This window comes from Limanda limanda, chromosome 13 (genome assembly GCF_963576545.1).
Source record: "Limanda limanda chromosome 13, fLimLim1.1, whole genome shotgun sequence".
Taxonomy (NCBI): Eukaryota; Metazoa; Chordata; class Actinopteri; order Pleuronectiformes; family Pleuronectidae; genus Limanda; species Limanda limanda.
Genome location: NC_083648.1, coordinates 13489931 through 13504338, shown reverse-complemented (window position 1 = coordinate 13504338; position 14408 = coordinate 13489931). Strand labels below are relative to the sequence as shown.

General features: G+C 39.9%; 1 protein-coding gene across 1 annotated transcript in view; it reads right to left on the bottom strand.

Annotated features, from left to right (window-relative positions):
* The window catches only part of eif2b3 (eukaryotic translation initiation factor 2B, subunit 3 gamma), a 30727-nt gene extending 16574 nt beyond the window's left edge, over positions 1 to 14153 (bottom strand). Inside the window, exons 1-5 of the mRNA XM_061084901.1 lie at positions 13855 to 14153; positions 12826 to 13004; positions 11170 to 11324; positions 5049 to 5208; positions 4652 to 4763 (exon numbers count right to left, since the gene is read on the bottom strand). Of these exons, the coding sequence (XP_060940884.1) occupies positions 4652 to 4763; positions 5049 to 5208; positions 11170 to 11324; positions 12826 to 12973 (575 nt within the window). The 5' untranslated portion in view covers positions 12974 to 13004; positions 13855 to 14153. The remainder of the gene's footprint in view (positions 1 to 4651; positions 4764 to 5048; positions 5209 to 11169; positions 11325 to 12825; positions 13005 to 13854) is intronic.
* Between the last annotated feature and the right edge of the window lie 255 nt (positions 14154 to 14408).

The window sequence follows — 14408 nt, the reverse complement described above, 5'->3', positions numbered from 1 at the left end:
ATCGTATATCTATTGACTATTTGGAACCATTTCACCATCAGGTGTTGCTTTACTCATTGATTTATAACACTTAACACTGGCCACATGCTAATTTATAAATTGTCAATTTTTTCCCTCAAAATCCCGCCTCAACAAACATCTTGCATTTCCCAAATAAGGCTAAACATCTTGCTTTTCCTCAGAGCAGCGTCATGTGATTTCTGGTTGCTGCCAGTGCTATAGAGCTCGCTTTCAAGGGGAGCAGGAATTTACTGCCTCTGCAGGCAAGGATGACTCAACCCTTGGATTAATGACTGACTACTTAAGTACCACTAAAGTCCTCAGTGGGAGAGAAGAGTCACATCTCTCTTGCTCGCTAATGCACACAAACACACACACAGTATAATGTCTTATTTAGTTACAACCAAAATCCCACAGCGGACGATGACTCAGACGCAGCAGAAAGACTGTTAATACCCTCATTAGTCAGGTTTCCACAACAGAGCCAACACGGCTGAAGGGCTTAGGACGTATTTAGGACATTCAACTATTGCCTCCAAAATAAAACGTGTGTGATTCCCTTGATATCCTATTAGTAACAGATGCTTTCTTAATTAAGATTGTGTTATGAGGCTTTTTTTGTGCAAAATCTGCACATTCTGTAGGAAAGATTATAGTCGTACCTACATGTGTTTAATGTGCATTGCATAAAATGTCAGAAAATAATTATGAATAAGCTAGAAATGGCATCAGTCCCTTAAAATTCCTAATTATTTTCATCAAAGTCCATGAATTAGTCCCTTGGAAGTCTAGGAAAATTCCAAATCCTACATGTATTGGGCTCTTCCCTCAGTTCAACCACATCCTTCCATCAAGTTTCACGGTAATCCGTCCAGTAGTTTTTCATAATCCTGCTTACAAACACATGGATCAGGGTGAAAAAATAATATCCTTGGCAGAGATAAAAAAATATCCCAGTCTGAAGGTAATGTTTTCAAATGGTACAAACAAGTAGTTCACAAAGATTTTAGAATTGAAATTTGCATGTCGGGAGCTGCATAAGCAATTAGATATATGAATTAAGTATCATATCCTTACATTTGAGAAGCTGGAACCAGTAAAAATGAGATAAATGACTACTCATCAAAAATGTTCTGCCAACCTACTGATCAATTTATTGACTTGAAGATGGGTTGAAGAAAAATGAGAAAAGAAATATTCAAGTCTGTATTGCTTATTAATTTTTCGAAAAACCAGTATGAGCAAACAAAGAATAATTATAACCATCTTCTTATTTTCTCTAATCTATACAGACATCAACAGAAGCTCCGGAACATGGGACAGTGTACAATCATAATTTTCACTGTAAAGCTTTTTTTCTGTTCTTCTGTCGTTCTTTGCAATGGAGTCTATTTAACTTTTGGAAGGTACAGCAAATGGTATTTGTGTTGATTAGCTTTTAGCTTCGGTGTCTTGTGCCATCATTGGTAACAGATGCAAACAAACTTCTGGTCCAACATCTTAAAAGGTCACTGCGGTTACGATATATTTCTCAAGCACGTGATCCAAGCATCCAGCTCCCCTGCTTGACGGCACGCATCGTAAAACAAGTTTAAGCGTTAAGTAAAGAGCAACTGATGCAGATGGGGGAGATATGTTTGTTAATTATATGCTGACTATTATGACTACCTAACCATGACATCATTTTTTGTTCTCGTCCTTCTCATGATCCAGACTAGGATGATTATTGAATCAACTTTTAAACCTCTCCCCTAGGCCCGTGTGCACAAGATCGTGACAGGAGAATCTGTAATGTACGAGGGGAAGCTCTGCTGGAGTCCTTTCACACCGGTTAAATGATTTCCAGGTCAGACGATCTCACATGTGCAGAATATTTTGAGCAAACACACACCTGAACCATGTGGAAACCGTAGCGAAGGGGTGGGAAATAAATTACAAACACACACGATAGGTTTGAAGAAGAATGGAGGATGCAAAAAAGGATGACTGGGCTGTAGGGAAGAGTAGTCATCGTAAGATATAGATGAAATAAAGAGGAAAGGGGCCTTTAACCGGATGCATGCAAGGGTTTTGTTAATTTACCGAATCTCTATCTGTAACAGATAGACACTTTCAATTTAAATATAATTTGAAAAATACATAAAATGTAAAAGGTGGACTGACCTGAGATGAAAATATCAAAGTGCTTATGTTACAAAAGTTCAAATTTAATTGGGAATAATGTCTTTGGAGAAAGTTCACTATTTAATGAAAGACCAAGTTCTGATCAATGAAGTATGTACAAGTATCATGCATGAGTCTCAGTGTGCATATTTAAAAACAGATCACAAATGTGTGTGTGTGTGTGTGTGTGTGGTGAACTTTGACTGGATGGTACTGATGTGGAAAACAGTCAAATCTTGTAAATCTACTTACTGGTGGTTCTAAAAATCCAGAACTCTGGGATTTATTGTGTTTTTTACCTGAGGTAATAAATACTGTACGTTGATAGATTTTTTTTATATCTGTTTTGGGTGGTTGTGTGACCTGTGTGTGCGTAAATGATCAGTGGTGATTAAAGGTTATATATCTTTCAATGTCAGCTGTAAATGTTTAGCAGTGGGCAAAATGTGTTTCCATAACACCGTGACACAGTATGAGTGTTCTGTGTGTTTGAAAATGACAGTATATACAGTATATAGGTAGGTGGACACACACACACACACACACACACACACACACACACACACACACACACACACACACACACACACACACACACACACACACACACACACACACACACACACACACACACACACACACACACACACACACACACACACGAGAAGCATGCAAGCAGCTGCTCAGGCCCCCCTCTTATTGGCCAGAATTTACAGTGGCTTTGGCTCCATGAAGTATTTACGAGCTCCCAAAACACCCGCTCCCACACATACATGCATTTTGGGACTCTGAAACGAAAGCCTACCTAGAGTACTCTTCCTGTAACAAAAATCCCACACACCCGCCACAGAACACACAACCTCAAACACACCGCCTCTGATTAGAAACCTAAACATCTGCTTAGCCGACACTAAGAATCTACAGATGTATGTGACATACTTACCATCCAACCACAATCAAATACGCACAGAATTAAAAGTTGGGAGATGGGTGTCAAAAGTAGGTATTAAATGGGCCCTGGGGCTAAATTAATAAAGGCTGGTTCTGCCTTCAATAGAAGGGAAAATTGTTTTCCCTTTTATAATTGCTAAATTAAAGTAATTGAGCACATCAAAATTATGATAACGTTAAACACTGTGAAGCATTTTTGGTTTTGCTAATCCAGACATGTCCTCTTTCATAAAGCCTTTGTGCACGGGGCGGGGTCAGCCATCACTCACACACTGCACTATATACACACACAGAGATCCTGCAGTTAGTGACAATGGCGGAAAGAACTAAGCTTCACAAGAGTCTGTGCTGACAATGCTCGTGCTACAACTGTAACCAGTGTATTGCAGGTAAGGGCGGACACATCTGTCGAAACATCTGGCTAAAGTTCATCCCATACAGCCAGAGAAATTAGTATTTTTTGCCTACTAAAGATAAAAAATAACTATTAGGAGTTTTGTAGATCAATAAATATTTTCCTTAGAAGCAGAAATATCATCAAAATCTTAATAATACCCAAGATCCCAAAATGGACATTAATTACAGGGCCTGAAATGTTAAGGGCAGAGCTGCTATGTTGAAGAATTAAAAGCTTATAAGATGTCAACCATAATGAGTGATTTTACTCACTTTGAACAATATATGAGAATTAAAGACATTTACACAAACCTAATACCAATACATCAACACATGTTTATCAGAAGTACGTTATCTTAGTTAGTAGGGATGTCACGAGAACCGATACCTACGATACCTTTTGATACTAACATAACAAAACGATGCCGATGCCCAAGTTTTTGAAGTACCGTAGGCACCGTCAGCTTCGATGCCAGCAGCTGTTAGCAACTTAGCATTAGCATCGGTACTGCACCAGTCGACGTTTACATTCTGAAAACCAAGACGGCAACTGCGGCTGCAGCGTTCGCCCCACCTCGACTTGTTTATTAAAAAGGCACAAAGAGTCGTGTATGGAAGTATTTTGCGTTTGACGCCGGGTTTACACCGGACACGGAAGCAACGCCGCCGCTCCGCGCTAATCCTTAGCGCGCCGGCACATGGTTGTTTACACCGGAAGCAGCTGAAGCGGCGCATGGGAGTGGATGGGAGCCAGCTGTTATTTATGGCTTGGTGCTGCGCTTACGAGTCGCTTTGGCGTCGCTTCAGCGTCCGGTGTAAACCCGGCTTGAGGCAGATGTATCATTTAATGCATAACGTGTCTCACAACAAAGCGTCACTCACATGCGACCGCAACTACCGTATAACCCTCAGTATATGCGCAGCGCAAGCACATTGAATTACCGTATATGACATTAACAACATCCAAATAATGCACTTTTTTTTTTACCGTGGTATCGAAATTGGCATCGAGAATCGTGTTATTTTACTGGTATTGGCACCGACTACTGAATTTTTGGTGACACCCCTATTAGTTAGTTTAGTTAATAAGTTTGAAGTTCTGTTGGCTCATTGCTTGATTTACTTCGTTAAGCTGACTTACTTCCTCATGATGGACTTCCTAATCGACAGCCCGTCCTCCAGATCCGCCTCGTTGGCCATGAACAGAAGCCTTTTACCAGACTGATCCACACCGACAAAATCTCTCTGCTCAGCTGGTGAGAAAATACATATAGTGTTAATAAAGCACGAGTGACATTAATTATAAATCATACTTTTTCTTATATAGCACTATAGTTGTCATTTTTTTTACAATTGCAATTTAACAATTCTTTCTTTCAGTGGTTCGAACAACCAATACAAATTAAAACAACACAAGGTTTTAACAATTGCATAGAGCAGCAGTCACACATCATATAACATGACATCATAATGACATCATACATGTAGTATCTTTGTATGCAAACACTTTAATCAATGTTCATGAAAAATCCTGTTACCTGTCTTTTTCTTGCCCTTCTGGCCCGGGACCGTCTCTGTGAATTCATGTGCTTTGCTCATCAGCATGGCCAGTGTTGCATTGTGGGCTCGGAACAGATCCACAACCTCGTGAAGCGCCACATCTGTTATCAGGTCACAGCTCACCACCAGGATGTCCGCCTGCGGAGAGAGGTGGACGAGTAACAGAGGGCAAATTAAGATCAATTTCCAAAGCTGCCAATTTAATTCTCTGTGTAATAATAAGGTATGAAAAAAATACCATAACATAGTATCTCTGCAGGGGCTTGATGGAAATGATTGCCTCAGCAAGTACAGTGATTTCAGGCTTTCAAAGAGAGCTTTCTACTTGGTGTAATCTATTTTGGAGCTTGACCTCACCACTTGTTTTGATTTTAGGGACATTTCTATTGTCACCCCTACACATACAAAAGCCAGTAAAGACAAAGAAATGCATAAAATACAGATTGAAGGGTGAGTTATAGTTATGAAGAGAGCTCTGCTCACTCATGACACTCATTGCAGCACTCAGACTATACATAAATATATGCCAACATAAACACCTCAGGACACAACAGCTCGGACTTTGTTATTTTCAGTTCTCAAAACAGCTCACTCAGAGATGGAGAGAGAAATTGAAAGAACAGGTTGGATTGTTCAACACTGAAGTTAAGCACTGCTTGTATGTAGTCCACACACACTGAGCCGTATCTAATAAGCTATGATAATCCTAAACTCCTCCGATCAGCGACATTGAGCCAGACAGATAAAAAAATAAAGGCAATCATTCCAAAATTTGGAGGGGCCGCTCATAGACCCAAGTCGAGTGGTCCATGCCACGGCAGTGGCTGAAAGAAAACCAAGACCACAATAAGTTTGTGCTCAGACCTGGCTCATATTTCTATCAACAACTCAAACAATATCACAAAAATAACTTTGTATCCTCATACAAGCTATGCTGGTTTACTTTGAGCACTTTCCTCTGACATGATTCAAAAACAGCACATAACACTCTTTATTGAAACCTTCCATTGTTGAAATGGATCTATTTGCAGAAAGTGAAGACAAAATAAACATAGAGATGTATTCGATAGTGTCCTTCATCCATATTGTACGAATTGTGGTTTTCTTTACCCTTGAATGGGCAACTTTATATTTAAATACTTTATATTTACATAGGGAGTGGTTCCTCTATACAGAGGCCGGCATGTTTTTTTTACAGTAGCCCAAACTGGACAAAAAATTTAAAGTTTTTATGACATCTGAATGCTACCACAGGTTATCCTTCATGTCTGGAAGGGGAGGGTTAGGTGAGGGGTATTCAGCTGCAACATGCAACTCCACCACTAGATATCACTAAATTATACACACTGAACCTTTAAAGAAGACAGAGAAACTTTTTTTTTTATTTTAGCATTTCATCGCCTGGAGATTATCCATATCCTGATAAACTATTAAGTACTGACCTCCTTTTATATCTTTGTAACTCCACCAAAACCTACATTAGTCATGTGTGTGTGCGTACGCCCACATTTGTGTGTATGTGTGCAGTATCCATCTGTGTATCCAGTGATGAAGGCTGTCAGCATAAGGACTAATCCCACCATTAGCACCAGCAACCTTAATGACAGAGACATCTTTACTCACTCTGTGACTAAGAGAGATGGAAAGAGACTGAGTGAGAGGAGAGGGGCGGCATTTAATGAGGAAGAAGAGCACACATGTGAAGAATTTACAGCCATTCTCAACAGGACAGAAGACAGAATGGGAAAGGAAAGATAAACTGGAAGAATAAAAAAATTAAAGGATGGATGAAGGGATGCAGGATAGACTCAAGGATAGAGAAAGGGGGGCAATACCAGAGTCAATCTCTACCTGTCATCAAAGAAACACTGGAAGAATTTGATTCACTAAATTTTATAAAACTACATGCAGGCCATCAAGAGCATATAACATAAGTGAAGTTTATATGCATTTAGGATATTGCAGCAATCCCCTTAATAGTTGAACATTAAATGATCAACTATATTAGAAAGTGAAGAAATGCTGAACCATACATCTATTCTATGTTTTCAACATTTATATTTGCTCAAAATAAAACATTGGTATAAATAAAGTTAACATACCTCAGCAGTATTTGGCAAATATTGATTATATATGAAGTGATTTTTTTTGTGGAATATAAGGAACACTAACCTGATTTTCACCGTTTTAATAATGAGTATTGATGATTAGCAAAGCTACCAGGCGTGAAATAATCCAGTTAAATAATATGTGATCTGTTTTTAAATGCTGAACAGTAGAGTTCTCCGTGTGTGTGTGCGAGTGTGTGTCAGTGAGGGAGGTATCACTGGGGTCAAGGGTCATGCAGCTGACCTAGAAGTAACTCTGAGGATAACCTGGTCTGGCGACAGGAAGCTGCCACATGCTGGAGGTGTCTGTGGGAGACCTACTGACACTGAGACCTTTCAACACTCTTCTCCCTCTATCACAAGCAGGCAAGCTTGCACACATGTTCAGGGAGAGAACACACAAGGATGTGTGTGCACACATACACACACACCCGCACACGCATGGGGCCTGCACAATCCCCACACACAGGCACTCACTCAGGCGGCAGCAGAGTGGAGTCAGCTGGAGAGACAGAGACACTTTGGCCTTTCAACAGCCAGAATCTCTGGACAGGTCAGGACCACACACACGGATACATGGACACACACACACACACTGATACAGACACACACAGACGCCTCCCTGGTAACTGACATCATTCCAAAATGAAAAGGACTGGAGGGGCGATGCATACTCTGCACGCACTAAATTTTAATGACCAAATTTCATAATGACGACATCATGCTGATGCAAACCTCAATGCATTACTACACTATGCAACATCATTTTCTGAATTTATAGTGAGGTCAACATGACATCGTTCCTGTGACCAATATGATCATTGATTATTCTCCGATCTGTATTAGCTTTAGGTTGGGTCTTCAGTCCTGATGTAATTTTCTGACTTCTTCTGTTAAAAAATGACAACCATCACCTATTCATTTACACATTGTTGTCTTCATTAGTCAAACTTATGTTTGGTGTAAATATCACTTTAATATTTAGACCTGGAAGTTTTAACAACTTTTAAAAATTTCTTATTAAAGAAACTATTAAAGAATGGATTCTTGTTGTAGTTGCTTAAAACAGAGTTAAGAATTATCAATAAAGAAGTCTTTGTAGGATAAAAGCTTTGAGGGCCAGTTTCATTTGGATTCTTCTCGGTATGAAGAGATGATAAGTTAATGGTTCAGCCTACACCTAGTGGTCCATACATTTTATCTACTCCTTTATTTATTTATTTTGTAAACATATTGCCTTGCTTTTTTGGGGGGCGGGGGGGGGTAACAAATCCTTTGTTAAAAATGTTTTGTGGACCAAAATAAACTTGAACTAAACTGAAATGAAAATGGACTTTGCCCAAACCTTGTCCTTGCTTAACATCGACTTCCTTAAAATATTTGGTCTGAGCTCTTGTTTGTTACGGGACAAAGGGAAAGCAGGTGGACATGGCTGGGGGAGGAAAGAACGAAGCAGGGAAGAAATACAAAGGAACTCTCATATAAGCATGTTTACTGTGTCCCTCTCATGAAAATCCTCAGCTCAATCTCTCACTCCTGCGTCTCTCTTCACCCTTTATCATGTGGCTTAGAAGCTGACTAACATATTTGAACCTTTGAATCTTCATTTCCAATGTATATATGGCTCCTTTGACCTGCATAGACCCATTCTGCCAGGTGATTAAGCCTGAGTGATAATACATATGTCAAAGGGGCTTTGAGCGTACAAAGCGAAAAGACCAACGTAAAGTACTCCTTTCACTAGTTTGGATTATTGTGAAAGAGCGCAGCAGTAATCAGGCATATCCGTCCACTTTTGTGTAACATCGCTGTTTGAAGAGCGAACAAAATAAAATATGCTGCTTATAATCTCTCTTTTCAGTAATCAGGAGGAATGACCCACTGTGCTCACCCAGAGTGAACACTGATTCCTGTGAGCATTTTGTTTGATAGGATACACCAAATCCCCTGATCGCAGGGTGTTTGTGTAAAGGGATGAGTGATTGTGTACGTGTGTGAGTGTGTCTATACTGTACTCATGCATCGGTTTGACAGTTTGAGTGATCTCTGTGCTGGGATTTGGCAGGCCACGGTTACGGTTCTTCACTCATCACCCATCCAGTGTGTGAGTGTGTGTAACTCAATGCCCCTAATCTAGCTGGCTGCTCAAAGGATTAGGAACTTGACTATTCTCAATGGGAGCATGCTGGAGCGAGTCCTATTTAAATGCGTGTGTGTGTGTGTGTGTGTGTGTGTGTGCGTGTGTGTGCGCGTGTACACCTTGCATCTGTGAAAGAGCTTTCGGGTGAAGAGAAAAAATAAGAATCTGAACAGACCTATTCAAATGCCAGAGGAAAAAACATTTAACTCACATGTCACAACAAATATGGTATTTTGAGCATTTGATAATTCTTTTCAAAAGCAAAGCCAACTAATTTTGTTATTTTTTTTAATACAAAAGGTATCTGTAAGAACATTTCAGTGATTTTTGAACTGGGACAATTGGCAGTGAGTATATGTGGAGAATAACTCTTTTCAGTTCCTAATTATACGATATAAATCAATATTTCAGCCTAGATTGGTTTTAAAGTAAATAAAGAATCTAATAGTTGAAGCTGCGTGTGTTGGTTTTGTTTCACAAAATGTTCTGACACCAACCTGCATGTGTTCTGTTACTGATTAAATGTTTCTAAAAAAATTATTTTTCCTCAAAAAGTATTTTTAAAGAAAAGTTGTTTTGGTTTGATCCCTGTTTCAGAAACTTGTTCCTGCTCATTTCCTGACTGCATTTGCATTTAGTACTATCACAATAATCTTCAACTAGAGACCGGTTATATGGAACCTTTTACTTTATAAAAAATATGCGTTTCCTATGCTTTTCTGATTTCCTTAGTTTAAGTTTTAGGTAATTGGATATATGATAATGTTTATGGTTAAAGTGTATAATATCAAACAGATTTCTTTTTTCATATGGGCTTGATTAAAGACATCTTAGGAATCATTGCCTGTTTTTTTAATGGTGTGTTTCAAACAATATTTTTTTTAAGTACTAATCAGTTCGGAGTCATGGAAGACAATTATTGTAACTCTTGAATAAATAAACTCCCCCTGACCGTGTAGAAAACAGCAATTAAAACTATATGAAAATCCTTGATAGCCTAACTACAGCAAAAGCTTCAGAAATATATTTACATTTCTAAGCTCCACAGAGCCTTAGAGAGAACATGTTTTAATGGCCACAGGAGGCCAGTCAGACCAATGGCATATACAAAGGGATGACATATAACCAAATACAAATGTTGCACAGATGTGCATGACTACAGGATGAGAGTAAATGGTGCACTGGGTAAACTGGCAGCAGAGGGAGTTTGAGTCTTAACCATGACCTCATCTGTTTAGAGAGTATTGGATGGAGGGCTCAGCAGGCAGGATACAGAGGGGGCCTGGAAATTAGGGTTGGGGGTCATGGATAGCATGTCAGCATTTTAAAACGTGTGTGTCTGTGTATGTTTGTGTGTATTTTAAAAAGGTGAAATGAGGAACTTCAGCAGCCTTGACCATCCGGGAGAGGGAAAGGCACGGATGAGTGGTCACCCAGCAGAACACACAAAGCCCACCTCAAACTCCCCAACAATCTTTATCGTTTTTCTCCTCTTCCGCAGAACTTTCTGCAGTTTTCTTTGCATGGAGTTGACATTATACACAGGAGAATAGCTTCTTTCATTAAAACAATAATGGCTTGCGTTACAGTGGTAACTGGTGGGTATGTTGTGTATTGTTTAGCCCTCTGCCAAGACTGAGGGAAGCAGTGCTGCAGTGGAAGAATTGAAATCGAACTAATGTTTTAATCATTGTATGATTAAAACAATAACTTTAACTACTTGTGTACTATTTAATTGTATTCATAGCTGCTAAGAGTAATTCATCCACACACCTGAAATGACATAACATAAATATTTCTGCAGACAGAATAACAGGATTGACTACAACCACGGCTAAATAGGCCACATACCTTAATTTTCTGCGAGATGTGTCTGAGTGCGTCTGCAGTCCCCATGTCTCCATCTTCCTGGATACAAACAACATCCAGCTTCATCTTCACGTCCTTCATTTTTTGGTCTGTGCTCATCATCTTCTGGACCTCTTTGGTGGTGATCACTATCACCTCTGAAGACACAGTTTAAAACAAAGATTTAGACATTATTCACATTAGATAACCAACACAAACTGTTATGATGGATTTTAATGAATAAAAAAGGTCAGCAGGACCTATGAATCTATGATTTTGCTTACAAAAAGCTATAGTATTGGAAGTAAAAAGAAAAACATAAATTAGTGCAAAGATGAAGAGACCGGTCCTTATTGAATATCTACAGTATTTGACACAACCTAAACCTTATTTCATGCTAAGACCACTGTTCTGCTTTTATGAATCTAAAACATTGCAGAGTGCATCTACTTTAAATGGCCTGGTCTGCATACAATGTTTTCCAGCGGGCATTTGTTCACTCTAGCTGTGTCAGCCTAGTAAAACCAAATTGCAGAGCTTTGGCTAGCTGGCTGCACACAGTAAACTACTGGCCACACAGGATGATTATGTATAGAAAGCCAGTTGTATTTAGGTGAGTGAGGACCTACAGGCTTTTATAAAGAACAGCCCTGTTTACTGGCAAGAACAGCACACTACAACAGATCCCTTTATACGCCCAGCGTTTTGGACCCACTGCATGCTGCAGAGCAAGAGGCAAAAGTCTGGACTGTAAATCTAGACAGGAAATGCACACCTGACAATGGCTGATGATGTGCTGACAAGCTGGTAAAAGTACGACTCGAAAAAGCAGCACAATTGTAAATTTAATAGGTTTTACGCCTTGAAAGGAGCAACGCAATGTTCCTGGAGGCAATTTTGCTCACGCACTCGCTGTGCACCCACCAAGAGTGGAATTAAGTCTCATAACTGGTCTTGTAATTAAAATGTAACAGCTTCGGTTAAGGTGTGGTACAGTTTTAAACGATCAGTTGTATTTTATTTCACTATGTTTTAACACAGGTAATCAACACTAATTTAATTTAGTGTAAATTTTCTTTTCGGAAAACAGGACGAGACGTGGACCATTAAGAACTCGTTAAATTTAGCAGATCCAGACAAGGAGGTGGATCAAGAAATACTTATTTTCACTTTCTTTTAAGGAAAATTCCCAGTTTCCGAGTCCACCAGTCCATTGGGGTGCACTATGGTTCTTGTGACATAAATGTTATGATCCATCCATGTCCACTAGGACCCCTATGCGTACGTCCAATTGCAGACCAAAATTTGTTTCATGTTGACTCTACGCTTCAACTACATATGCTCAGAAAGGCACACAGCTGTCTATACAAGGTCATGCAGCTGATTATGTATATCATCGGTTGAAGGAACAGCCTGCAGAGCTCAGAGCTCAGAGACAGAAAAGCTTTGAGGCAAAGATCTGCAGAAAGCTACAAATTGTTTTCGGCTGAATTCAAGGTTTCCAAGAGCACAGCAGCCTCTGTGATTCTTGAGATGACCAAGAACCTGATACCACTATTATCATTAACCGTGGCTGGACTAACACAAACAGGGCTTAACGATGTACAGTAGTTTCCAGAGTATAACAAGTAATAGTACCATGAAAATCCCAGCTCTTACCTTCAAAGCCCACCCTCTCCAGCAGGTTGAGCGGGTACCACATGAGGGGTCTGTTGCCAACGGGCAGCATGGGCTTGGGGGTGTTGTATGTCAGATCAGTCATACGAGAGCCCCCTCCAGCTGCCATCAACACCGCCTGGAGCTCCATGATGTCTGACCGGGATGGATGGCTACGAGTTCTGATAAAAAGATAGATTAGGAGAGTTAGATTTTGAAGTGTGGAATGAGCTGAAATATGCATTTCACACATTTAAAAAGGGACTAAAACATTGTAGCTGCCCCTGAGCAGACCCAGGTCAATGTCGAAGAAAAAAGGGCAGCTGTTTTATTCTCCTTGCTCAGTATTTAATTTATTCAAATATTATTCTAATGGATTTAACTATTTCTGCACACACAGACTTTTCACACTGCAGGTGTTTTTCTTGTGTTTACAATGTGATATTAGTTTTTATTCCATTCATATCTTTCTATATATCTTCTTACATTTCCCTACACTTAAGTATGATTATCCTTACACTTGTTATTACCTTGATATATACAGTCTATGGTTATTACCAACTGATGCCTTTTTTTGACACTTGCTGCTGTAATGTTGCAAATTTCCCCATTGTGGGACTAATAAAGGATTCTCTTATCTTACCTTATGATTATTACTAAATGTTCCCTCTGTATGAACAGAAAATATATGTCATTGGGTGTCAGGAGGTCTACATACAGTCTATAGGTATCTGCTGTTATAAATAAAGTTGGTTTAAAGTGGGGTCAGACGTTCTCCACAGCAGAATGACAGTAGACTTCAATGTCACCTACGTCATGACACACATATCGATCAATGTCGTTGGCAGGAGCATTTCTTCCTTCATCATACTGGAGTCTGGTGTGTTTTGAACACAGTGATCGTGGCTGTCACTCGAGTGAAGCATCTTCGAGCTGTGCACCAGGGCATGTGTTCGAGACCCACTGCTAACAGAGGCAACAACATAGCAGCGACAACCAGGTAAATCACAGAGTATCGATAGATGAACGAACCTGTCAGAGTCTCCTCGGCCCCCGCGGATCAGCTGCCACTGGGAATGACAGCTGTGGAAGAACACGCATGTAACTTAGTTGCTGTCCCGGTTGTTAGCACTTGGCTAACGGTTAGCACGGAGCAGCACACCCCGCTTCACAGACACTTCAGAGAGGAACCAGACACGTCCTCTGAAGAGAAAACACTCAGGTGAAAAAACTGCAAGAGATGAGTTGAATTACTCTCAGAACCGCGTGATGGGGTTTGTGTAAAGGAAGCTAACAGCTAGCATCGTATGATGACATCTGCGGGCTCTCAGTGAAATACGTCCGTGTGGAAAAAGCACTTCCTCCGCGAAAAGGTTCCTACCACCGAGCGGAGAAGAATAAGGAGGAAGGCACATCATATGTTGGTTAATAATAAAAATATTACATGCAATTAAAAGTACGGTTGGCTACTAATTCACCCAATTCAGTGAAATGTTCACCTTAACAAACACTAAACTCAATGTAGCAGGTGAGTCTGAGTCTGACTGAGTGTGCGTCCGTTAACTCATCTCAACTCAAAGGTTCAA